The 26,642-nt window shown below is 40.4% G+C and overlaps 2 protein-coding genes across 2 annotated transcripts; one reads left to right on the forward strand and one right to left on the reverse strand.

Annotated features, from left to right (window-relative positions):
* top3b (DNA topoisomerase III beta) lies at nucleotides 1-25,991 on the forward strand. Its single transcript, XM_085367937.1, has 18 exons — nucleotides 1-170; nucleotides 6,068-6,199; nucleotides 6,534-6,640; nucleotides 7,406-7,480; nucleotides 7,728-7,918; nucleotides 8,379-8,535; nucleotides 8,622-8,735; nucleotides 8,960-9,050; nucleotides 10,237-10,391; nucleotides 10,591-10,696; nucleotides 13,042-13,188; nucleotides 18,668-18,841; nucleotides 19,866-19,994; nucleotides 20,227-20,376; nucleotides 20,786-20,886; nucleotides 22,468-22,669; nucleotides 25,115-25,302; nucleotides 25,710-25,991. The coding sequence occupies exons 1-18, from the start codon at nucleotides 101-103 to the stop codon at nucleotides 25,989-25,991; spliced, it is 2,571 nt and encodes an 856-aa protein (XP_085224063.1). The 5' UTR covers nucleotides 1-100.
* On the reverse strand, nucleotides 747-3,323 carry LOC146620894 (uncharacterized). The gene is made up of 3 exons (XM_085367669.1): nucleotides 3,242-3,323; nucleotides 2,659-2,839; nucleotides 747-1,028 (listed from the first exon to the last, which is right to left on the reverse strand). The coding sequence occupies exons 1-3, from the start codon at nucleotides 3,321-3,323 to the stop codon at nucleotides 800-802; spliced, it is 492 nt and encodes a 163-aa protein (XP_085223795.1). The 3' UTR covers nucleotides 747-799.
* Nucleotides 25,992-26,642: the final 651 nt, after the last annotated feature.

The raw sequence follows: 26,642 nt of genomic DNA on the forward strand, positions 1-26,642 counted from the left end.
ATGGCCACTGCAGTAGTTTCTCACACAGCCTGTTAGCCGGTCAGTGTTTCCTTTTGACAAGATTGGGACAGTAAGCGACAGCTGAGGGAAACTGCTCATCATGAGAAGTGTGCTGATGGTAGCGGAGAAGCCGTCCTTGGCTCAGGCCATTGCCAAAATCCTTTCTAAAGGTGGGTACAGAGTAAAAGCTGTGTCGATCAGCACGCAGTGGAAGTATGGTGGAGCCGAAATGAAATTGATTAGCTTTGATCGGCTGACTTTTTGGCGTTTGATTGGTTTTTGTTTTGTTTTTGTTGTTTCTTTCTTTGTTTTTTCAGAATACAAGGATTTTTTAAATCTGGGCACTCAGCATATATAAGCCTGGCTGGCCTGCTTGTCTTAATTAGAGTAATCCAAATGATGATTCCAGTGTTGGACTTGTTGGTTTGTTTCCTGTGTTTGCCTGTACTGCTAAATGATATATTATATACAATAGTTAAAGCAGTACTCTCTTTTTTTAGACACTCTTAGACTGGATCTCGAATTAAACAAAAGTGTTGTGATAACAAGGCTGTCAAAACACTACACATGGACACAGAATTGACACCGTATAATATAAAGTGTCTCAGATTGCTTTAATGAGCTGTTAACAGGTGTGTAATAACTGATAACCTTTTCAGTGTCTTCTGGAAAACAAGCACAATGAGTGAAATGGGCTATTTCTCAGTAAAATTGATGTGAAAACTATACTTTGTCTAAACAGTGGATGTTGGTGAAGTTTTCCAGTGGCCCAAGTTGACCATAGCATGCTCTGTTGTGTTCAGCTGTGTCTGGAGATGGCACATATACATGCCACAGTGATGAGCTCAAACTCCAGAGAGTAGCTGGCTGAGGGGAAGCAGCTGGGGTTCTTTTTGAGGACTGGCATCCTCAGGGATACGGGGATGGTCTCTAAACCAAATTCACTGTCGAGTCCCCTGCAGGAGTGGCCGGTGTGGCAGCTGGCCTCATGGATGACCTGAGGCACCCGGTTCAAGTCGATGTTTTCCCTGGTGAGAGATGAAGAGTAGGCCTATACTGTGAATCTGGATTTGGGCTTATCTGGATTTTCTGTACTACAAAGGTGGTTCACTTCTTACTGAGGTAATTCACCATGGTAACTCATGCTGTGAATCTAACCTGCTCTGGAGCAGGTTAAATTCCAGATTAGAAATCACCACCTACTGGCCAATCAGTTCTCCAGAAAATAGCATCAGCATCCCTGGAAGAGTAGGAAGGTGTTAAGTTTTTTAACCTTGTCTAATGTCTTTGTTTCCCCATTGAGCATCAGTAACTCAGACTCACAGACATACGCATGCAACAGCTTTTTTGCAGCTTTTTTTTTTTTTTCATTTGTTATTCTTGAGTTTAGACATTTAAAATACGTAATTCCACTCTTCTAGTGATTTAAGGAATACCGGACTTCATTATTCATTCAGAAGTTTTCTGATGCTAAATTTTCTTTTGTCATTAATCAGCTTTTTCTAATTTAACTTTAAAGACGTTCAGGTACTTTCCAACTTTGAAACAACTTCTGTGTGAACTTCAGCTTTCAACAGTTTTGCACTTTTGCTTTCAGGTGAATGATTCAATGTATTTCAGCTCATTCAAGATTTTTTAAACTAAATATTCAGCAATTATTACATTTCAGCTCAAACCATTCAGCTGTCAGCATTCACACTGCATTTTCTTCAGGAAATGCATTCTCTAGTTACACCTTGATCTGCAACAAACAAGAGGGATGTCCACGTCTCCCGTATTAGGCTGTGAGCCAGTGAGTTTTATTATTAAATGGATCGAGTTTAAAGATCCAGAGCTCTAATTTGTAGGGCTGCAGCTATCGGATATTCGAGTAATCTATCGATTATTCCATTGATTAATCACATAAGAATAACTTTTTTTTGTTATTAATGAGCATTAATAAATATTCAAATTAGAAAAAAACACAGGTCTTTAAGAATGAACTACTCATTGGTTTCCATTTTTTTTTTAAGAAACCATAATCTTAAATGTAAAAATATGTAAATAGTCTCAAGTACAGACAAAGGTCAAAGTCAAATAAAATAAAATATACAATATACTAAGGCATAAGAAATCTACCTTTACTCTGTCTTCTTGGAAGGCTTTCCGATGTTAATTGGAGGAATGTTGTTGTGCTGCTGAAAACAGATGTTATGGTGGTGTAGACATTTTTATTAATATTAATTGCTGTCTAACCTAACAACCCTCACTCAGCTCATGGCTCAGAGTGTAATGGCTCATTGGCTTGTGAAAAGTGTGGAGTTTTTAAAAAATATATATTTTAATTATAAAAATTAAGATATTTAATTAATACAATAGTTTGTATTATTTCACTTTCGATCTGAAAAATGTTACGAAAGCCTCAACTTCTGCAGACATACTGGAGATTTTTCTCTGTGTAAAACAAACAGAGAAACAAAAAGTTGCTTTTCTTCGCAAAGTTTGTGCTTTAATGAAGGACTCCCGCAGCTTTTTCTGCTAATTTGTAAAGTTCCAATATGGAGAGATGCTTTTTCTTAGTACTAGACTTAACACTGCTGGATAGACCCATCCCATTCAACATTCTCTCAGCCAAGCAGAATCAGCATAAGAGTTTGCGTTGCAGGTTCCAGCACTTACACGTAGCTCCAGGTCGCAATGCTGCGCTCGTTGATGCGGGTGGGCAGGTTGACCAGCTGGCTGTGGTAGTCCTGCAGGCTGTACGTGCAGAAAGATTCGTCCACACACTGGCTGCTCAGTGACAGGGCCACGCACTGATGAAGGGCCAGCAGACACAGCAGAAAGACACGCAGCTGCTGAACACACAGTCAGCGAGTTTATGTTTTGATGGATTGATGAGTTTCTTATCGGTGAACCCAGACACATCACCAAGGTTTCTATACCTTCTAAAGGTGGCAAATGTAATACTGGTCTCCTATGATGGGATAGTTTTTGACTTTAGACTTCCTGTCCTACTTTGTAAGTTTTGGCTTCTTACAATTATTAAAGATTTTAGCGGAAGCCACGCTCATATTTCTTAAGGAAAAATATTATACAGGTGTCAAATATTCTGTCACCTCTAAGTTAAAAAACACGCAGCGCTACTTTTGCCTTGACATAATTTTGGAAGTTGGTTTGAAGTAGATAAGGTCACCCTGTTCAGTTCATCAGGTGTGACTGGGTCCTTTATCTAATTTGTCCACAGAAGGTAAATGGGTCCCACACTGAGCCTGGTTCTGCCAGGAGTTGTTAAACTCCTGCCTGTTAAAAGATTTCCTCACCACCACTTCACTGTGCCTGTTCATGGTGGGTTGTTGTGGTTCTCTCTCTTACATTGTCTGGCTCTCAAGATTGATCACATACAGCGATGTTACAGGGTTGCTCTTTTCTTTTTTACTGACTTACTTTACTTGAACAACACTCCCTACATTATCAGAGACCCAGCTTTTAATTACTATTATATTAGGAAATCTGGCATAACCTCTTCCTATTGTACAAATTACTTATTCTGAGCTACTGGTAGATATTGCCAGTCAGGTGAATAACATTCCTGTACTGGTCTTTAAAAAATGGACTCACAGAAATGTTGTAGTGGGTTCAGCATACAAATGTTTTTCTTTTTGTAATAGATTCATACACTTAACTTGTGCAGTCAGGATATGCAGATATTTGAACACCGCTATAGATGTCTAATAAAGTAAGTATGTAGAAAATAGGGGTGGGATTTTAAAAATTGATTTTCTAATTCAAATCGATTTTAGTTTGAATAATGCAATATCGATTTTTAAATATAAATGTATTTTGCCAGAAACGCCAGAATCTCAGGTTAAACCTCACAAAACTATTTCAACAACCACCAAACGGCTAAAACAGCAATTGAGAGCAGGTAAACAGATGTAAACACAAAGCACAGCTCATTCATGTCTGCGGACATGCAGTGGGGTGCTGAAAGCTGACATCTCACACATTCAGAAGCTGCCAGTTTGAACCAGCAGCAAAAGAAGAGCAAAAGTACGCTTCATGTTTGAAAAACATTTTCACTGCTCTCTCACAGTGTGCTCAAGAGACCAGTTTACCATCAATAATCTCTGTTTTCTGCATTATTTGCTTGCTTTTTACGCACCAGTATACTGTTGATTGCACGCTGTCACCCGCCATTTTTTATTTTTTTTTCCCAAACCAACCTCCGATAAGAGAGCCTAATTTCTGCGGTTCAATACCAAAGAAATTTAAGCTTTTACAAAATATGCTTAGATTGCAAAACACTTGGCTATTTCTCTTATAAAACCTCTGTAACTTTGCTCTGATTTTCACTTCAGCAGCATTGGGTAATGTTCATATACTGACTTGTGGTTTTCTTCAGTTTTTTAACTACTGCAAAATCTTTTTAAGGGTTATCTGCTATAAAAGCCAGGCCAAGAAAATCTACTTTATTTTTTTCTGTGTTTTATCCTCAGTCACTTTGATAAAAAGGCATCTGCTGTGATGCTTGCACCTCTAAAGTCTTACAATTGTCAGCTTTGTTTTTATACATATATAAAAATATGGATATGTACTGATAAGTAATAAGAATTATAATATTTCTGACTGTCTGAGTCAAAATCAAATCAATTCAGTTATAGAAATCTGTGACGATATCCAGCTCTAATAGAAAATGAATGTTGTTTAATTTTACTAACCTGCAGATTGAATTAAATAGAGTTGAAAGATGTGAAAACATCCATAAATCTACTAGTGTGTTCCTTAAAGCCCATCTGAGTTTAACGTTGCTGTATGTCAGTCGGCATTACTAAAAACCAAAAAGGCAGCATACTTACCTGGAGCTGTTCCATGGCTTGACTGTTTGGCTGGAGTTAGGTGCAGTGGAGCTTCTTTGCCTTTCTTTGGTGGTCACTCTGTTCTTTGGCTTGGAGTCGATCTGTGAACTGTTTCTGGACCTACCTCTATATATGTGCCCTGTTCTTGGCTGGATTTCTGCTTGTGTGCATTGTTGATTGGGTTGTTCACCTCAAAGAGGCTGGGGTAGCTGTGTCTGTGTAGGGGGTGGGGAATATATTAGTTACTGTCATAATAGTCATTATAATTCAGCCTTGAGAGAGTCATTTTATTCATAAGGACATCAGCCTGTACCAGAAATTTCATGTAAGCAGGGAGAGGACGCTTGCTCACGACCACTTTGGCCTCGTGCTAATGGCTGCTTCTATGACTCATCAGCAATTAGACTACAGTATGAGAGAACAAAAAAGTGAAGTAACTTTTCTGTAAAGTTTTTGACCGTGATTCAGAAGTTCATTTTTAAATTGATTTCTAAATGTAAAATGCTCAGTAGAAAAAAAAAAAAGCAAAACAAGTCATTTATTAATTCAGTTCAGTTTTATTTATACAGCACCCAGTCACAACAACAGTCACCTCAAGGCACTTTATGTTGTAAGGTAGACCTTACACCATAAAGACCCCAAACTAATACATCAGGATGTCAAGAGGGTGGTTAGGGTGGTGCAAGATATGCATGAGGGCAGATTGGTGATTACATCAGAGAAGTGCTCTGAGCCACTTCTTGTTTGCAGTGATGATGGACAGACTGACAGATGAGCTCAGACAGAAGTGTCCGTGGACTGTGATGTTTGCAAACACGTTGTGATCTGTAGTGAGAGTAGGGAGCAGGTGGACAAGATCTTGGAGAGTTTGGAGGTATGGTCTTGAAATTCCTATACAGTCTGGAGTGAAGACCATACCTCCAAACTCTCCAAGCCCATAGAAGAAAACGGAATGCAGGGTCGTGGAGGACATGCAGAGAGTTGGTGTGACAGAGGAGGATGCTAGAGATAGGATGAGATGGGATCTCCATAAAAGGAGCAGCAAAATGAAGGTGTAAGTGTTGACCTGTCAATTAAAATTCATCTGCTGTTTGAGCTGTTAAATTTGTATTAAGGCTTCTGGTTTTTTAACATGAACATTGAAATGTTTTGAATGACCTTATCTGTTTGTAATTATAATAAGATAACCGTGTAGCCTTTTTCATGCCTAATTTGCTCTCCTTTTTCTTTAGGAAACTGTACAAGTCGCAAGGGGCTCAATGGCGCATGCTCAGTGCACGAATACACCGGCATTTTCCAGGGCCAAACTGTACACTTTAAGATGACTTCTGTTTGTGGGCATGTGATGAGTCTCGATTTTATTGGTGGGTATCCTCCATGTTAGGTCTTGCTCAGCCTTGATCTAAATTTTCACTGTTTTTTTTTTTCACCTCCTAATTTTACATGGGAGGAGTAATTAAAACAGATTATTAGGGACAGTTTTATAAAATAATACAGTTCAAAACGCCACAACTTATTGGTGTCAGATGATGAAGGGGTTATTTTCTGTGAAGCACCATTGTATAAAAAAAAAAAGTGTCAGTCATTGTATTGTAGTACACTGCAGTGATCAAGTGATATGAACTGTATGGCTGATATCGGTCCACAGCAATAGTGTAGTGAATGTGAAGGATGTTGCACTTTTTCTTTATTTTCCAGGGAAATATAACAACTGGGACAAAGTAGACCCTGCAGAACTCTTTAGTAAAGCTCCTACTGAAAAGAAGGAGGCCAACCCTAAACTCAATATGGTCAAGTTTCTTCAGGTAGGTTGACCCATTAATTGGCTTTACAATACATCGGTACTAGTTGTTATGTGATTTCTTATTTTAATCAGATTAGAGTCTGGACTTTGATTAGTCACTCCAAAACCTATTTGGCTTTTTTTTTTTTTAGCTGTTCAGATGTAGACTTGCTGGTGTATTATTATGTTATCGATCTTGATGTAGTGTCTTTCCCTAATGTAAAGTGCCTTGAATGGTTTTGGATCATTGTCCTGCGGAATAACCCAACTGAGCAATACTTTTGAAGTTTTGGAGTTGGAGTTCAGTTGTAGGTTTTTTTCTATGTGTGGATAATAGCTCTCACCGTGGTTCACTTGAGTCCCAGAGCCTGAGAAATGACTTTGTTTCTGGGTGCCACAATACAAAAAAACCCATTATGTGTTGCTTTTTGAGATCTTTTAGCCTACTTGGTTTTATTTAAAAGATCTCTTGATTCAGTAGATCTGGCACTAATCAGGCTATCTGGCTAATCAAATTAAACTCAGCTTTCCAAAATGTAGTTAATCACATTTAATTCACTATCAACAAAGGGGCCAGGTATATTTGATAGATTTTGTTCCCTTAATAAATGAAATCATCATTTTAAAACTGCACTTTGTATTTATTTCAGGTTTTCTCTTTCTAATATAATTCTTTTGAAGATTTGAAACGTGTCACAGTTGCACAGCATACTAACAAATTTGGGAGGGTGCAAATATGTTTTCACTGCACTGCATTGTTAACCGTAAGTTTGTGGTATCATGTCAGGTTGAAGCCAGAGGCAGTGACTGTGTGGTTTTGTGGTTGGACTGTGACAAAGAAGGAGAGAACATATGTTTCGAGGTAATGCTGGTCACCACATCTGTTTCTTATTAGTACTCTCTATTAACATAAGGCTTTCAAACTTTTTGATAAAACTTATAGTTGTAGCTGTATCAGATGGCCTACAGTCATCCTTTAGTGACCTGGTACATGCTCAAGCTGCTGTCATTTAATTTTGTGTGCTCTTTCTAGTTTTGTCCTGTTCGTGTTCTTGATCTTTTTGTGCTGTTTGTTTCTGTGTTCTGCCTCACCTGTAATTCTCTTCAAGGTGCTGGATGCCATTCAGCCAGTGATGAATAAGGGAAGTGCCAGGAGTGTTTACCGTGCCAAATTCAGCTCCATTACTGACACTGACATCTGGAATGCTATGAACCGCCTTGGAGAGCCCAATCACAATGAAGCTCTGTCAGTAGATGCACGGCAAGAGCTGGATCTGCGTATTGGCTGTGCCTTCACCCGGTACACTGCTCTCTTCACCCACACACAGCTGTCTACTGATGTAGAAGGTTTCAAAATTACAATTCAAATAAATACCCTGGTGATACTGGAGCCTTATTGTCTCATCTCTCTATATACTGTACTGTATGTAGCAGAGATGACAATAAAGTTTACTTTGACTTTGACTTTGATTTCTCACGTAAGCTCAGAATTGTGTGATTAATCAAGCAGAAGAGGAAGGTTAGTTAAATACCACACTTTCAAACTGCACTAATTTAAAAAAAAAAAAAAAAAGGGGGTCCCAAACTCAAAATGCCACAGAGCACTGTTTTTGTGTGATTTCACCTCCATCCAAAGCTTAGTTCATCTGGTCAGAGGTTTATGAAATTCCAGAATCTTTGAAAACATGGTTGATTACAGCTGATCAAAGATATTTATACTGTTCATTTAAGGTTTTTTTCTTGACTAAACTAATTTTCAGGTTCCAAACAAAGTATTTTCAAGGGAAATATGGCAATCTAGACTCTTCGTTAATCTCCTTTGGTCCGTGCCAGACCCCAACACTTGGCTTCTGTGTGGAACGCCATGACAAGATCCAGTCCTTTAAACCAGAGACTTACTGGGTCATCCAGGCAAAGGTAAACCATGACCTCAGTTTCCTGCCACACTGTCAAAGATTCCTTTCTGCTGTGCGGTATTGACAGAAATGATGTGCTTTGTTCAGGTTTTTAAAGGAAAGGAGAGTCCACTGACACTGGACTGGAACAGAGTTAGGGTCTTTGACAGAGAGGTGGGTCAAATGTTTGTCAACCTGGCGAAAACATCCAGGGATGCGCAGGTGAGTGCAAAAACCAGACTTTGTGGTTTGTAGATAATATTTTTTTATTGTACATGTGCTGTCTGACATTATGAAGGTCATGATTATTATTCCGTTTCCTGTTTCACCAAATATTAAATTAACTACAAAGACAAACGTCTGCTTTATAAAACATTTTCCAGTCAATCTGAATTATAATAAATTTAGGTCAGCTTGCTTAAGCAGGTGTCTGCTCTCTCTCACAGGTGGAGTTGGTGAGTAAGAAGGAGAAGACCAAGCAGAGGCCTCAAGCCTTAAACACAGTGGAGATGTTGAGAGTGGCTAGTTCTGCCTTAGGTATTTACATATGTATATTTACATTTACAGCTATTTATATTTACTTTTTCATGAGCTGTCATTTCTCCTGAGCATACAAATACACTGAGGGGATGGGTTTGTGGTTTTTCATGAGTCATGGATAGGAAAAACAATAGTTTTTTTTTTCTTGTTTTGGTTTGTTTAATCTTTATGAAGTTTGAACTAAGAATGTTAAGCTTGATTAGATGAAACTGACTCAAATATAATTGAACACGTTTGGTTCCCTGGTGATTCTAAATTGATACATGTGTTGATGCAGGATGTGTTTTATGGATATGTGGTGTAGTGTAAAGTATTTTGAGTGATCGGAATAGGATATCCTTGGTGTATCTACTAGGAGGCTGAGGGGTATCCACTATTTTTAGCTACTGTGTTACGCACCGTGAGTTAAATTGTAATCAAATGTGCTTTATAAATAAAACTGTTATTGCCAATCGCCGCTTTACACAGCGTCCCAACTTCTTCGGAATTCGGGTTGTGAATATGGCTGCTATAACACTGACAGTTGTTCTGATCTTTGATTATTATGTTTGCAAAAATAAAATGATACTGTCTTTATATTTGATCCTTGTACTTTTAATATTGTTTCAATGAAAGGTAAGGGTCATGTACTGGAAAACCCACCTTACACTTTATCCTTTGCGATCGAGAGGAACAGTCACTTACTGGAGAGTATCTTCTGTTCTATTCTTACCTTATATCTAAACTTATCATAAAAAGTCTTTTGAATGGAATTTATATTCACAGGAATGGACTCAGGTTTTCTATTGTTTTAATGTTTAATGAGTTTGACCATCACACCCATTACTTATGTGATATAAGATATCTCAATGCATTTCTCTGTTAGATGATGTATTTCTTTGTACTTATTATATGTGGCATGAAAGACTGCTGGGTGTGCCCTTGTGGCAGCACAGGTGAATGAGTCTGTTAGAGAAGATGCTCCACTGCCTGTCCATAAATGGTGCAGATGGTGATCTGGGTTATACATAGATGGATAAGAGTTTGTTTAGTGACAGCCTCTATGCCATAGTTTCAAGTGTGTCCAGTTTGCAGCCAATCACATCCAGCCTTCCTCATCGGTGTACTCTGTCTGCTGGAAGAAAAAATGTGAAAGAATTAAAGAGAAAAAGGATGTGATAAAGGATGTGATATTATGTTTCAGGCATGGGTCCCCAGCATACTATGCAGATTGCTGAGCGCCTATATACACAGGGCTACATCAGCTACCCACGTACCGAGACGACCCACTACCCAGCAAACTTCGACCTGAAGGGAACACTGAAGCAGCAGACCAACAACCCCTTCTGGGTAGAAGAGGTGAGTACATTCATTCAAGGCTGCTCATATGTGTATACATAAAGTGATTCATTCAATTCAGTTCAATTCAATTCTATTCACACAACCCCAAATCGCAACAACAGTCACATCAAGGCAATCCTACAGTAGTACAAAGAAAGAGCCACTTAGAAATTAATGTGATTGAAAATGATAAAAGGTTTTTTTAATTTTTCATCAGGTAAAAGCTCTGCTTTCAACTGGAATAAACCAACCCAGGAAGGGCACTGATGCTGGAGATCATCCACCTATTACTCCCATGTGTGCTGCCACGGAAGCAGAACTAGGTGAGCAATACAGGCAAATAACTGAACAATATCACCTCTTTTTATGATACACCTCTATTTATATAGGGCATGCCTTCAAGGAGCAATGAGCAATATTGTAGACATATTTTCTGTTAGTCAATCTAGGAAATGTTAGGTTAATAAAGAGTTTGAATATTCAAAGCCCTATATATAACATGTTAGGATGTCTGATGGTTATTATAGTTAAAATATTATTATAGTTAAAATAAAAAATATCCTTTGTTGTGGAATTTGTGAATTTGGTTTAAAAAAGCAATTTGTCACAAATTAATGATGGTTTGGGCATTTTTATTGAGGCGAGTCAACAGATTTCAAAAGCAACCTGTGCACAAAGCTTGTCATCATTTAGAAGCATTAGGTGCTCTAAAATCTCACAAATGATAGTAGTTGAAAACTTCACACAGTTGGCTGTAGTTCAGTTGATAGAGCAGATCACTTGCTAATCTTAAGTTTGGTGGTTTGACCCAGTCTGCATGCCCCAAGTTGCTCTCTGATGCATCTGACAGAGTATGAATGTGTGCATGTTTTGATAGAAAGCACTTAAAGAGTAGAAGAAAGTGCTTGTTTGAGTGGGTGAAATGTTGTATAAAAATGGCTTTGAATGCTCTGGGGGAGTGCTATATGTAAGAATCAGTCCATTTAACTTGAACTCTTAAATTCTCTCTAGCACAGGGGTGGGCAATTAATTTTCCCACAGGGCCACTGCATGACTAACTGGTAGATGGTAGCACCAATAAGATGAACTCAGTTCTTTTTACAAACTGTTACTATTAAGATTAGATGTTACAAATATTCAACAAAAATGAGCAACAGGCATAGTAAAATCAATAACTGTGTGAAAAAATGTCCTGAAAGTGGGTCAGCTATCCTTTAAAAAATTAATTAATTAAACAGGAATTTTTATTTTCAATATATACATACACACTATTCCCTACCTGCTAGCATATTAGACCCTGCTGTTATGTGATTGTCTCAGAGGCATCTTTGCACAGCCTGCACCTGGCATCTTGCTTGCTGTGGTAGACCCCAGCCTCTATCGACTTCGTGCTTCACTTTTAAGTTGTGCTGTATTGTGTACTGTGCTGCCACCATTAGTGCCTCTGTGTTTCAGTTTAGCTTTCTCCAGGTGTCAGTAGGATTTTTCAATATCAGCCACTTCTTCTGTCTGCCAGTGGTACATACCATGCAGGGGCCTGTCCGTCGATAATGGTTTCACTTCTTGCTCCTCTTCGTTCATTAGTCACCTCCTCTCCATGAATGCCTCCATCGATGCCAGGTGTGAATGACACATTGTCTTATTGACAATGGTCACAGCTGATCATGTGCTTGGTGAATACCACAGACAGCAGAAACCCAAGAATGAAGGGGAGCAATAAGAGAAACCATTATTGAAGGACAGGCCCCAGCGTGGCAGACAGAAGAAGCCAGTCTTGTTAATGATCTGGCTGAGGGGGTTCAAGGTTATGCAGAACAACAGTGGGGACAAGGCACCTCCTTGGTACATCCCGGACTTGGTGGTGACTTGTGCTATTGATTTGAAGTTGTCCCTGTTGAATCGCTGATGAATCTTAGGGTCCTGTTGATCTTGTATATTTCTAGGCATTCCAAGATCCATGTGGAAGGCACTGAGTCATAGGCTTTCTTGTAGTCAATCCAGGTAGTGCACAGGTTGGTCAGTCTGGTCTTACAGTCTCAGGCAACTGCTCTTTCTACCAGGAGCTGGTGTTTTGCCCCTCTGGTGTTTCCTTTCTGTGTCCTACTCACGTACTGAGCCATGTGCCTTTTCATCTTAGCCACCATGATGCTTGACAGGAGCTTCCATGTGGTACTGAAACAGGTATATTAAAGGACTCGTCCCATCCCAGTAACAAACTGTTTCAACTTCTGCAATGAGGCAGAAGGTTCCGCACCATGGGGGCAAAAATCACGAGACTCTAGTAGCTTCTGTCCTCTGGTCCTAAATCAGAATGTGCCCCCACTCCCCTCACAGTATCCATAAGTGACTGAAACAGGACCTTATATTGTATTCTTGTCACAGAACTTTCATGGTCATATTTCATATCGTATCTGATTCATTTTTATGTTACATGCTGCTAGACTGATCATGCTGCTTCACTACTGTGTATACTACTCTGGTCACTTGTTTTAATTGCACTGCTCTGTCAATACATTACTGTGCTAATATGGCACAAGACACACTGTTCTAAAAAGTATTTGAAATTGAATAACCCAACATCTAACAGTGTGAAGTTATTACACTGTAGAATATTAGAATAGTACATCAATAACTATGTATACCCAAATGTGTTCTTTTCTTCCCACAGGAAGTGATGGCTGGCGGCTATATGAGTACATTACCCGGCATTTTATTGCCACTGTAAGTCAAGACTGCAAGTACCTACAAACCACTATAGAGTTCAGCATTGGCACAGAGGCTTTCTCATGTAGTGGAAGAACCCTTATATCACCAGGTAAACATAGATGATTGTTTTGCAGAATTTTGCAGTACTTACCTGCAGTAAACCATTGCATTGTATTAACATCATTGTTTGCTTAGTGTATGGAGTAATTGCTTGTGACTATGTAGCTGTCAAAGGTGCCTTATGACATCATAAACTTTGCTTATAGCCAGACTCTGTGATTGTATGCCCTTTTGGTGTAGACAAGATACAGACCACATGGTGGCACTATTCAGATGGAGTTTTTAGGATTTGACACCTGTCTATATTTTGTGGTTCTTCATAACTATTTTAGAATACAGCTGCAAATAATGTCAGCAGTGAGTCCTTAATCAGCTTTCTGAGTCCGTGAACGATGGCCTGACATTGTGCTTTAGAGCTGCTTGATTAAGAATTTACTGCTTCATTAAACATAGTCTCACCCATACTTCTTACCCAGATGCAGGAAAACAGGCCCAAACTGCAACAGTATTTCCCTTTCTTCCAACAAAATTTTTATCATTTAAACGTGCAGTCATGTGGAAGAAAAATTTACATGAGTCTATGCATCTCAGGCTTGAGTGTTCTTTTTGCAGAGCAGTACTTTGTTCCCCCATAGTCTAGTCGCTTTGCTGATATGATGAGTGACAAGAATCCTGCAGAAATGTTTTTTGTTAATGTTGTGTACACTTCCTTTAAACATGTCTTGGGAAGATCAAACCTTAATAGATCTTTACATTAAGAAAGGATCTATTTGTCTACTCCTCTGACTTGTATAACAATCAGATTATGGCTTAGATCTTCAGTGCAGAGTAGGGCTGGCAATATGGCCTAAAATCCATATCGCGGTATAATTTGAAGCATGTGCGGTAACGATATATATCGCGATATATTCTTTTCTTCTGTATAACGTATTTTCCACACTTTAAGGCACCAGAGATGGGCAGTAACACGTAACACGTTACTGTAATCTGATTACTTTTTTCAAGTAACGAGTAAAGTAAGGGATTACTATTGCAAAAACGGTAATTAGATTACCGTTACTTCCCTGTAGGAACACTGCGTTACTTAAACCGTGATTTTTTTTATTTATTTTTTTGCGAGAATGTCTCATGACAATGACGTAAGCGAGTGCGACGTTCGTGACAACAGCTGTGTGCAGATCAACAATGGATAATATATCGAGTGCGGGAGAGAGTATGAGCATGCAGCATTTAAAGCGTGGAAGTACTGACCTTATTTTGAGTTTGATTCCATAAAAAGTGACAAAAACATTTGCGTCCATTGTGCGTGGGAAGAAAACTTCTTTTTACAGCAAAAAAAACCCCTAAACAAGCACCGAGTGTGCAACGACGTAATGGGAAATTCACAGAGAAACTCGCGGATTCTTCAACTGACCACTGCGGCACACCTGCACCAGGGCAAACCTCCGCCAACCCCACTCCTGCTTTACAGGTGAAAATAGAGCAAAAGGACCGCTGAGTCTTTGATTTTATTTATTTTCTGCTGTGTTTTACTTGCATCTATTTGAAAGTGTAAACACAAAAAAATGTTGTCTGTGAAGGTTCTCAGTCATCCAGGTCATCGTAGTCAAAGGAGCTTGCAAAGAAAAGCGTCTGGACTTCTTTAAGTTGCGAGAAGCTAAAATCCTCTTTCGAGGATGCCAATGTTCACATTTTGGACAGAGAGGACAGATGGTTTGAAAGAGGAGTGAAAGAAGCCATCTATGTCCACTGTGAGCGACCATCTTTGAACAGAGGCGGGGGTTTACGACACCAACTCTCTGCCATCTATAATCCAGTTTTGAGATCCCTTCCCAGACGCCTTAACGCCCACTCACATCCTGGGCCAGCTGACCTCAGGAATTCGCATGATAAGATGGGGCCAGGTTTCACAATGAGCTCACCCGAAACTCTGGCTGATTGGGACTAGAGATGGCACAATACCACTTTTTTATGTCCGATACCGATATCATAAATTTGGATATCTGCCGATACCGATATGAATCCGATATAGTGTTTTTTTAATCAACAAAACTGTTTTTTAAATATCTTGCTGCATTTTGTATAAGTTCATACTCAAGTTTAAAACAACAACTACACCAAAGCTATTCTGTTATACCTGTATGCAAAAAAAAAAATTCATAGTTCAGCAATACTGATCAATCTAATAAACTTAAACCTACACCATCCTCCCTATTCTGGTATTTTAAAGAGTACTTAGCATAAATATTAAGCAACCTAACTAATAGGGTTCCAACTCCCAGCAACAACAAAAATAAATAAATAAAAAATAGGGAACCACCCCTCACGCTCCACCTCATGATGCTTAATCGACGTAATCAACCTTAATTTGATGCAGTGTGAAAAAAAATACACAGAAATCAATTCTTTTTCAAGAAATATTAAATAGATTCAACATCTTTCTTCAACAAAATTGCAGACTGCACAGATGGTACCTTCCCAAAGGAAAAAGTACTATAGACTTAACAGTTACTATATACAATAATGGACTTCTATACATTTTACATCAGATTAAAACTTTGGGTGTAAGATTCAGATAAATATTAAATAATTAAAAGCTCGACATTTTAAATGAGAATAAGAAAGAAAAGTATGTCTTTGTGCCCCCTTTTCCCTGTTAATGCCCTATCGGCCCCCCTGGCTAAACTTTGCTAGATCCGCCCCTGCACAGTTACCAGCGTCAGCTGTAGAAAAAGATCCTGGAGTAGAAAGTAATAATAAATAAATTCTAACAACAGCTGATCAAGCTTAAACGTGCTGCTGTTGTTTAGCCGCTGGTTTCCTCTGTCTGGTGCAAAGTGGGCCAAAAGCAAACAAGAGACAAACAAGAGTCGCGACAGAAAAGCCGATCAGCTGATCATTAAGCAGTTTCATGATTGAAGTAGCAGCCGGAGAGCGAGAGGCAGTCGCTCGTTAAGCTTAACGCAGGAATGCTTTACAGACATTCAGAGATGGACTTACACACTTGCTTTACTTCTCTCGGGGATAACTTTGTCGGAGATGAAATGCCGGGTTGCTAGCGAAGCTCCAAATGCTATCCAGACCACCGACAGGTCCCGCATGCCACAGCCGCTCTATCACGTGATGCATACTGCTCCGACGTGCTAACGTTCTGAGGTGAGTTACAGCGTGTTGCAAGTTTTGTGAGGTGCTTTCGTGATATTTAATGGATCGGATTACATTTTTTATTTTTCTCCGATATCCGATCCAGTAATTTAGGTCAGTATCGGACCGATACCGATACGTAATATCGGATCGGTCCATCTCTAATTGGGACCCACGCCCAGTTTCACACCTTGGCTCAGGCGATTAGAGGATCATCAGGGGGTCCTTTTCTCCCTCTGTGGGGGGGGTTACTCCCACTAGGTTTATATCTGGGACTCTCCACCATTTGACCTTAGAACTGAAGAAGCTTCTCGGATGAGAGGTGAAACATCTTCAAGCAACTTAAAGAAGTCCAGACGCTTTTCTTTGCAAGCTCCTTTGACAAAAAAAATTTATTTTATGTGCTGGAATGTGCAGAAAATAGGTTTAAATGTTAAACTAATTTCTTCAAGTCAGAGAATGGTGCATATAATTAAATTTTTCGCTTGATGCATAAAGTTAAAAGATTAAAACTGATAAAAACAAGTTTAAAAAAAAGAGACTTTTCCATTTGATTACATTTTGTATGATGGATTATGCAGAAAAAGTAGAATTGGGCTGAAAGATCTATCGCTTTATCACCTATTCAGGTTGTAAATCGGGTTTTTAAAAAGTGACTAAGTAATTAATTACTTTTGAAAATAAGTAATCAGTAAAGTAACGGGATTACTTTTTGGGGAAGTAATCAGTAATTAGTTACTGATTACTTTTTTCAAGTAACTTGACCAACACTGTAAGGCACACTTAAAATCCTTTAATTTTCTCAAAAATTGAGAGTGTGCCTTATGTATGAATTCTGGTTGTGCTTACTGACCTCGAATCGATTTTGGCGTGCAGAAATCTGTTAAAAAATGTTTTAGTACAACTTTGGTAAGCCGCATTGCTTGATGGATTGTCAGAGCATTACGGCTGCCGTAGTGAGGAGCTTCGCGGAGTAATCTGGGTCCAAAACTCCGTCTCTTCAGGTCCCAAAGTCAAACGAACACTGAGAGTTAAACACGGTCTAAATTCTTTAATCTTTAATAAAATCATCAGCGTTGCTGCTTTACCAGGTGTAACAATTAAGTTTAACATCCATGCATCCATGAAAACAGAATTTATTAAATTTAACGGAGTTAGAAGTTAACAGGAAGTTAGCTCGCTAGTTTACAGCTAAACATAACATACCATGTTCTGACTGAGAGACTTTTGAAACTAGTTAAAACGTACAGCTCTGCTACCACTTCCGACATAAATGAAGACAGAAAACTAAACAGCAAGGGCGTTTGCAGGGTTACTGAAGTTGGACTGCCTGGTATATAATGTTGTGCTACGTGATTGCTAGTGACACAGCTATATTAGCATAATATTAGCACAGTGAAGCTGGAGGATGAACGCCAACTTTTTTTCCCACGTTAACATTTATTAACTTTTTTTCCTACTCAATAAATGTTAACGTGACGGATTCTGGTGGTCAGGGACAAATGCAATCGCATAGCAGGATGCTATACATGGGGCAAACTTCAGTCAGGAGAACAACTGAGATTATTTATCCACAATACAAGGTTAGTTATTAATATACTGCAACAATATGGGAATCAGAAATCAGAAATCAGAATGGGTTTATTGCCAGATGTTGAGGTTTACAACATTAGGAAATTGCTGCGGTGCTTCAGTGCAGACAATAAGAATTAAAGTGCTATGTAGAAAGAAAGATATGTGCATGAGATATACATGAGATATATACATGAGAATAAGAATTATGAGTGCTACGTAGAAAGATATATACATGAGTGCAGGTGGTGATCAGTGCCAAACATGAAATGATGCAGTTACACAGCGTAGGGTCATATGTTAGTGGCGGGGACAATCATGTGGTTATTGTTCATGTGTCCAACAGCAGAGGGGAAGAAACTGTTCTTGTGGCGAGAGGTTCTGGTGCGAATGGACCGGAGCCTCCTGCCTGAGGGGAGCAGGTCAAACAGCTGCGAGAGAATTCAACATTAATGAATCAATGTTACGGAAGTGGAGGAAGCACAGTTTTTAGCTTTCCCCATATTTCAAAAAGTGCTTCATCTCTTTGCTATGACTGTCCCCCGGCATAATTTGTAGATGATAGTGGTTGCTACAACTACTGTTTTGGTCGGAAGCATCGCAGCTGCTACAGCTGCGATGCTTCCGACCAAAACAGCTTGATGACATCATCATCATGCGCTATCGCGGTACCGATATCGTTGGCCAAATTTATATCGTTTCTATCGTATATCGTTTATATCACCCACCCGTAGTGAAGAGATTTGTGAACATTAAAGAATTACCACGCCTGCAGCAAGCTAATCCTTGCTAAATGTGCATTTTGTTTTCAGGTTACACGACTGTAATGCCATGGCAGGGCATCCCTCTGGAAGAGTCCATACCAGTATGTGAGCGTGGAGACACTTTCTCAGTAGATGAGATCAAGCTGATAGAAAAGCAAACCAGCCCACCAGACTACCTGACTGAGGCTGAACTCATCACCCTCATGGAGAAACATGGCATTGGTATACTTAAATACTTTTTAAATAATTTAAGCAACAAGCTGGAGTTCAAGTATCTCGGGGTCTTGTTCGCGAGTGATGGGAGAAGGGAGCCGGAGATCGACAGACGGATTGGGGCTGCAGCTGCAGTAATGCGGACGCTGCACCGGTCCGTCGTGGTGAAGAGGGAGCTGAGTATAAAAGCGAAGCTCTCAATTTACCGGTCGATCTACGTCCCTACCCTCACCTATGGCCACGAGCTGTGGGTAGTGACCGAAAGAACGAGATTGCGGATACAAGCGGCAGAAATGAGCTTCCTCCGAAGGGTGGCTGGCCTCTCCCTTAGAGATAGGGTGAGAAGTTCGGCCATCCGGGAGGGGCTCAGAGTAGAGCAGCTGCTGCTCCACATCGAAAGGAGCCAGCTGAGGTGGTTCGGGCATCTGACAAGGATGCCCCCTGGGCGCCTCCTGGGTGAGGTGTTCCAGGCATGTCCCACCGGGAGGAGGCCCCGGGGCAGACCCAGGACACGCTGGAGAGATTATATCTCTCGGCTGGCCTGGGAACGCCTTGGTATTCCCCCGGACAAGCTGGAGGAGGTGGCCGGGGAGAGGGAGGTCTGGGCCTCTTTGCTTAGGCTGCTGCCCCCGCGACCCGGCCCCGGACAAAGCGGATGAAGATGGATGGATGGATGGATGGATGGATGGAAGCAACAAGCTGCCTGTGCACATTGCTTAATTTAAACTCAGCTGTTCGCTTAGATGGAAAGCTGGTCTGTGTCCAGGAAATGGACCTGCTGTGGGTTATCACTTCATGTCTGGTCATATTTTAATTGTGTGGTATTTGGGAAGCAAGGCAGAAACGGATTGCAGATGCCAGTCACCCAGTCTGTCATCTCTATTGCATGGATGATTCATTAATCTTTCTGCTCATTACACATGTTTATTATATCTTTGAGGACAACCTTTGAGGACTTAATGCATGACAGCAGTTCTTTGGCTGTAAATTCTGAAAACAGTCTTATAGATGTTGGTCTTTGTCCTCCCCCCAGGAACTGATGCTAGTATCCCAGTCCACATCAATAACATCTGCCAGAGGAACTATGTGACAGTTGAGAGTGGACGCAAGCTGAAACCAACCAACTTAGGCATAGTCCTGGTACATGGCTACTACAAGATAGGTCATTTGCTTAAGTTACCTTTGTATTCTCTTACTCTTGTAATGAATTTGTGCTTGGTCAGTAGTGGAGGGTTTCTGGAACATAACTGATTTATCTTTGGATGCTATGGCAACTAATGCAGGTACTTGAATATAACCAAATACCTGCAGGATATAGGACCAGACAGAGTGGTTTATAGAGCTAATAAAATACAAGATTATTATTAATGCAAATTTAATTGTGTTTTTCTCAGATGCAGAACTGGTGCTTCCCACTATACGCAGTGCTGTAGAAAAGCAGCTTAACCTTATTGCGCAGGGTAAGGCCAACTACCATCAGGTCCTACAGCACGCCCTGGATATCTTCAAGAGGAAGTTTCACTACTTTGTTGACTCCATTACCAGTAAGTCCAGTGAAACCACAGGAACGCAGTGTCACAAGTTCCTTAAAGGGATTATTGATTATTATTATTGGGATTATTATTGGTAGCTGTGGCTCAGAACAGGTTGTTTGCTAATCTGAGGAAATGGTGAAGTGGCTAGTGACCTCACATTGAATCTTTGAGTAAGAAAACTGTGCCATTAAAACTGTTTTAAGTCAGATGGAAAAGATCTCAGAGCTTTAAACAGGCTGGTTTCTGCTAAATGGGTCGAACATGGCAGGGACTGGGTAACAGTGCTGTAATTACAGTTTTACATCAACAAGAAACATGTGACCTGTGAATGCAGAGGAGACATATTATTAAAGCACACTGCAGGTTCCAGTTTCTTGTATGCAGCTGAAGCTCAGACTTTGTGTGTTATTTTTTCCAGACATGGATGAGTTGATGGAGGTCTCCTTTTCTCCCATTGCTGCTACTGGTAAGCCGCTGTCCCGCTGTGGCAAATGCCACCGCTTCATGAAGTATATCCAGGTGAGCAGTCAAAGCCACTAAACCCCGTCTGAAGCATTTGAAGACAGATTGAATTATCAAGACTGTTGGAGCATGATTGTAAAAGAAAATCCTAACACTATAGTGCTCAAGATCTGTAGATGTAAAATGCAAAAATTTCTCTGCAGTTCAAATTCTTTCAACATGATTCACAGCCTAAAATATTATTGTCTGGGTTTAAGGACAAGGACTTTGGAAATTCTGCCTTTTTTGATATATTGTGGCATTTTTGAATCATCTAAGAAATTAACCATTGCAATTCTAAATCACAGCCACATGGCTGGGATTTAGACACGTGAGTTTACCCTCTGTGCTTTTGTCATTTAAAGTAATAAATGACCATTTATTTATCCTGTGTGGACCACTCACTGTGGCCTTGAGAATTAAGCTCATGTGCTTCCTTTATTACCATCTCTGTCCGATGATGGAAGGACTTTTAAGTTCATGAATGAATCATGAAGCTGCAGTTCTGCTAATTATCACTATATGAGATATATGAGCAATGTACCAACACAGTGGTCTTCATTAGCTTTTTTTCTCCAGGAACGAGCAAGTGAACAAAATTTGGTTTTTGTATTTTTGTCTTCTTTGGAGTTTAGAAAATGCCTTTAGTGTGTCTTTTACTTTTACTGTTGGGGGAAAAAACACACATCAGGACACATTGGTATAATTCTATTTTTCATAGGGCAGTAAACATGGTGCACAACAGTTAAGCAGCTTTTATACTGAAACGTATGATCAATGTTATCATTGTGCACTGCACAGAGGCTGCTGCTTTGTGTTGATGGTGTTATTTCTTACACACTAGAGTCATTCAATACTTGATCTGTATGTTCCACACAAGACTGAAGAGGACTCATATATATATATATATATATATATATATGAGGATCGCAAGTTCGATTCCTGCCTGGGGCGTCTGTATCCAGTAAGGGTCCTAAGGCTAGACCCCCTATGCTAAGCAAGCCTACCGCAGACATGAGCGAGACAGATAAATATGAAGGCATGCCGGCTCGGACGTCGCCCGGATCAACAAGGTCCGCGTCAGGTGTTGAGGAACCAGGGCACCCTGACGAAAAGTGGGCTACTGGAACAAGAAGGCATCGGTGGGCAAGAGACGAAAACAGGGCGTTGTTGGAATGCTACTACGCAAGTAACCCCGGCGGAAGGGGCTACATGAATAGGAGCACTAGGTGCGGTGACTCCCAAGCTAGGCGAGTGGCTCCAGCAGATCCCGGGAATAACATCGGAGATCTCTGTCCAGAAGAGCGCAGTCCTGGGAACAGCTAAGATACTGCGCAGGACCCTCAAGCTCCCAGGCCTCTGGTAGAGGACCCGAGCTTGAAGGATAAACCGCCCGCAGGGGCGTGCTGGGTGTTTTTTTTTTTTTTTTTATATATATATAATATAGCTTGAAGCGGCGAAGACATAGATGTGTGTTTTCAGACTTGGTGATGATATTGATCTGAAGTGGCCTTTAGCCACTTTATGGTAAAATGTGTAACTGCCCATGAGTGGCAGTGAGTGATTCTTAAATGAAATGAAGCAAACATGTGCATGCAGGCCAAGCCCAGCAGACTCCACTGCTCTCACTGTGACGAGACCTATAGTCTTCCCCAGAATGGAGCCATCAAGCTTTACAAGGAGCTCCGGTGTCCACTGGATGACTTTGAGCTTGTGCTTTGGACTTCAGGGGCGCGGGGAAAGAGCTACCCCCTGTGCCCCTACTGCTTCAGCAACCCGCCATTCAGGGACATGAAGAAAGGTAAGGCAGAATGGGAATGTTATGTTAACCACTGCCCACCAACTATAGTTAACTAGCATGAGCCTTGAAACCCTCTAAGAATCAAACTAATCCGTAATATAATTTTCTGGTACTGGACTGATTCTTTTATATAACGCTTTTCTACTCTCCTGGAGCACTCACAGAGCTTTATACAACATGCCACATACACCTATTCACACAAGCACTTCTATACTTCTATACATTAAGTGCTTCCTAGGTAACATTCATGCAGCATCGGAGAGCAACTTGGGGTTAGTATCTTGTCCAAGGATATTTGGCAGGCAGACTGGGGGAGCCAGGGATCAAACCACCATCCTTCCGATCAGTGGAAGACCTGACCTGAGCTACATTCAACCTGAAAATCATTTAATCAAGATGGACAATGCTCAACTTTAAACAATTCAAAAATACAGAGTTGCTTCTTTCTTTTAACACTAAAAGGTTAGCATGGTCAATCAGGTATGGTCAAAAAAGCCGAGAAAGACGGGGCATCAGGGAGCCACAGTGAAGGTTAGGGAACTAAGAACCAGATGTTGTAGAGAACTGGTTCCCATTATTTCAGTCTGCTTGCCCATTGATTCTGCTTATCAATTATACTTCCACTTGCATTTGCGCTGAAATCAACTGAGCTCTGAAAGTTTTTTAATAGTATTTTTTAAACCTTTGTTCACGGTATTTACACATTCACCTAAAAATGCAAGAGCTTATCGGTTCGATCCTGGGGGTGTTAGGAAGGGCATCCATGTTAAAAATGTGGCAAATAAAACATGCAGAGCCACCTGCTGTGGCAGCCCCTTGTGAGCAGCGGAAAGTAGTTTGTAAGAGTGTTTCATTTCGCAGAAATACCTTTTTGAAGATGGAGGTCCAGAGTAGGGCTGGGCCATATCATACTGTTCACGGTAATACCTGTATACTGTTGGGCAACGATAAGGAAATGAAATATCGCAATAGAATATGGGTAAAACGCGCATGCGCAGTACCTTTGTTTTCATACGCACATGGCGGGAAAAGCATGGCGGTGACAGAGAATGAGAAGGGCGAAAGCGGATCGTTGAATGAAACGGATGAACCAGAATTGGTTTGTAAAAATGCTGCAACTCCAGTGGTGTGGAAATGGTTAAGCTTTTGTCAGATACACGACAAAGCACTATTTTTGGTAGAGCATGCTAGCGGGCCGTTGTTATTCCCGTGGGTTTTTTTTTTTTTAGAAAATACGGCACACTTAAAATCAATCCTTTGATTTTTCTGAAAATCAATAGTGCCCCTTATAATCCCGTGTGCCTTATGTATGAATTCTGGTTGTGTTTACTGACCTCGAAACGATTGTATGTGGTACACGGCGCTCGAAAATCTGTCAAATGTTTTAGCACGACTTTGCTAAGCTACGAAGCCACACCGCTTGATGGATTGTAGGAGTATTACGGCTACTGTGGTCAGGAGCCTCACGGAGTGATACGTACTGTGCTTCAACATAATACTACCGGATTGTGTGTGTATAACCTCTTTTTAAGTTTTGTGGATATTATATATGGTTATGCTGAGGATTTGTCGGCCAATTTCCACTGAAAATGCCTTTAACTTTAATGCACATAAAAAGCAGCTGCTTGTTTAAGTGAAAATACATTGATGGTTTGTTTGGGTTTTTTTGCACTAATAAAGTTGTGGAGTTGTAAAGTATTTTGTCTAGTGTCAATTATATCGTTATCGCAAATTTTCAAATGTATATTGTGATAAATATTTTTGGTCATATCGCCCTGCTCTATTCCAGAGTACTTAAACTAGGTGATCTGTACTATAGTAGTAGGATTACTGCCTAGTTCTATTTAAGCATACTGTGCCCTGGTCCTCTTCTTGAGGTGGGTCTGGGGGTGGTTCAGCTGAACTCAAGCACATTACACTTATATTATCTATCCATGAAGCCAGATAACACTCACCAATTAGACTGTAGGATTGTCTTAAAGACATAAAGACCTGTATGATCTCTAATTTTCTTCTTCTAAAGTCACATAAAACTGAGGTTATTGTACTTGGCCCTAAAATCTCAGACATATGATATTTCTAAGATTGTACCAACACTGTCTTAACAACAGCTGCCTCTGTAAGATTGCTGTGTTAAATAGTTAATCAATGTTTTAGGCATGTTTGAGGACAGTGTGTCAACTCTTCTAGCATGCTCCAATGAAACCACAGAATCAAAGGGAGACTGAGAGAAAGTGAGGAAACTACAAGATATTTACATGCTGGTTATCCCTTCATTGGAACTGAAGTTGACTGTGTAATGAATGAATAATTGAAGGAGCTCAATACACACAACACAATACATACAATACACCCACTACTGTCTTAGGAAAAGCGACCCTGTTTCTTTGTGCTTTCTGGTCTCATGGGCCCCTCTGACACTGTGGCGCTGTCTGCTTTTCTCAGGTATGGGATGCAATGAATGTACCCATCCATCATGTCAGCACTCTCTCAACTCGTTGGGCATTGGACAATGTGTGGAGTGTGATAGTGGAGTTTTAGTGTTGGACCCCACATCTGGTCCAAAGTGGAGGATGGCCTGTAATAAATGCAATGTGGTGGTGCACTTCTTTGAACATGCACACAAAGTGCAGGTAAGAAAATTGTCTTACCTACCTATTGTCTTACTTTATTATTGTCTATTATGGACTGGCATGTATAGATGTTTTCAAACTGACCACACTCTATACTACAGTAACGTTCAACCTTTCTCACATATTCATACAGCACTTCATTCTATGCACTTACACTCTTTATTGCCGTTGCATCCTCACCTAATGCCAAGGTAGAATCGTCATTTCGTAATACCCATGTTGTTTGTCTGTGGGAGAAAGCCCATTGTAAGTACAGAGAGCATGTAACCTCCTCACAGAGAGGTCAAACTGTTTCAGTTTTTTCCATACAAGCATCTTTGATCTATAGCATTACTGAAACCGAAGAAAGTATGAAACAGTACCCCAGTTCCTTGATTTATTTATTTTTGTTAATGCTTTTTTCTCAGGTTGCTCAGGAGAGCTGTGATGTCTGTGATGCCTCTCTAGTTGCAGTGGACTTTAACAAGACTCGCACTCCTCTTCCTGCCAGTGAGACCCAACACACTGGCTGTGTTTTTTGTGATCCAGTGTTTCAGGATTTGGTGGAGCTCAAGCATGCCACCATGCGGCATTCCATGTACCGTGGTGGGGGTGGGAGAAGAGGAGGACGTGGACGTGGACGTGGACGTCGTGGCAATGCTAAAAAACCTAAAGATAAAATGGCTGCCCTAGCTGCTTATTTTGTATAGTTTCTGTGTGTATATTGTCCTTTTGCATGTCATTACATGAACTGGTTTTCTTCTGATAATGAATCTAAATATGGTAAATGGCCTGTATTTGTGTAGCGCTTTACTTAGTCTCTGTTGAACCCAAAGCACTTTACACTACTTTCAGTCATCCACCCATTCACACACACATTCACACACTGGTGATGGCAAGCTACATTGTAGCCACAGCTGCCCTGGGGCGCACTGACAGAGGCGAGGCTGCCGGATAATAGCGCCACCTGGCCCTCTGACCACCACCACCAGTAGGCAACGGGTGAAGTGTCTTGCCCAAGGACACAACGACCGAGACTGTCGGAGCCAGGGCTCGAACCGGCAACCTTCCGATTACAACATGAACTACCAAGTCTTGAGCCCACGATCGCCCCATAAATACACAACAAATGTTTTGGGGTTTTTTTTAAATCATTTTTTCCCATTTTGTTAAGTGCTTTGAGTGGTCAGGTAAAGTTAAAAAAACACTATATAAGAACTAGAACCATTTGTCATTGTTACTAAGCACCTAAAAGACACATGACTTTATTCTATGCACTTTTTATCTATTATTCACACTTAAAGCCACCACAACAACAATCACCTAAAGGCACTTTATATTGTTGGGAAAAGGCCCTACAA

Source organism: Diplotaxodon limnothrissa, linkage group LG12 (genome assembly GCF_057381915.1).
Source record: "Diplotaxodon limnothrissa isolate DT_005_m linkage group LG12, D_limnothrissa_male_GT1.1, whole genome shotgun sequence".
Classification (NCBI taxonomy): Eukaryota; Metazoa; Chordata; class Actinopteri; order Cichliformes; family Cichlidae; genus Diplotaxodon; species Diplotaxodon limnothrissa.

Excerpts from the sequence above, each read along its gene's own strand:
- LOC146620894 (XM_085367669.1), bottom strand. The coding sequence starts at position 3,323 with ATGAACAGGCACAGTGAAGTGGTGGTGAGGAAATCTTTTAACAGGCAG. Across the intron at positions 2,840-3,241 it reads CTGGCAGAACCAGGCTCAGT|TTCAGCAGCTGCGTGTCTTT; the intron begins GTGGGACCCATT and ends GCTGACTGTGTG. Across the intron at positions 1,029-2,658 it reads ATTGCGACCTGGAGCTACGT|GGAAAACATCGACTTGAACC; the intron begins GTAAGTGCTGGA and ends ATCTCTCACCAG.
- top3b (XM_085367937.1), top strand. The coding sequence starts at position 101 with ATGAGAAGTGTGCTGATGGTAGCGGAGAAGCCGTCCTTGGCTCAGGCC. Across the intron at positions 8,536-8,621 it reads ACTGGGTCATCCAGGCAAAG|GTTTTTAAAGGAAAGGAGAG; the intron begins GTAAACCATGAC and ends TGCTTTGTTCAG. Across the intron at positions 22,670-25,114 it reads ATTCAGGGACATGAAGAAAG|GTATGGGATGCAATGAATGT; the intron begins GTAAGGCAGAAT and ends TGCTTTTCTCAG.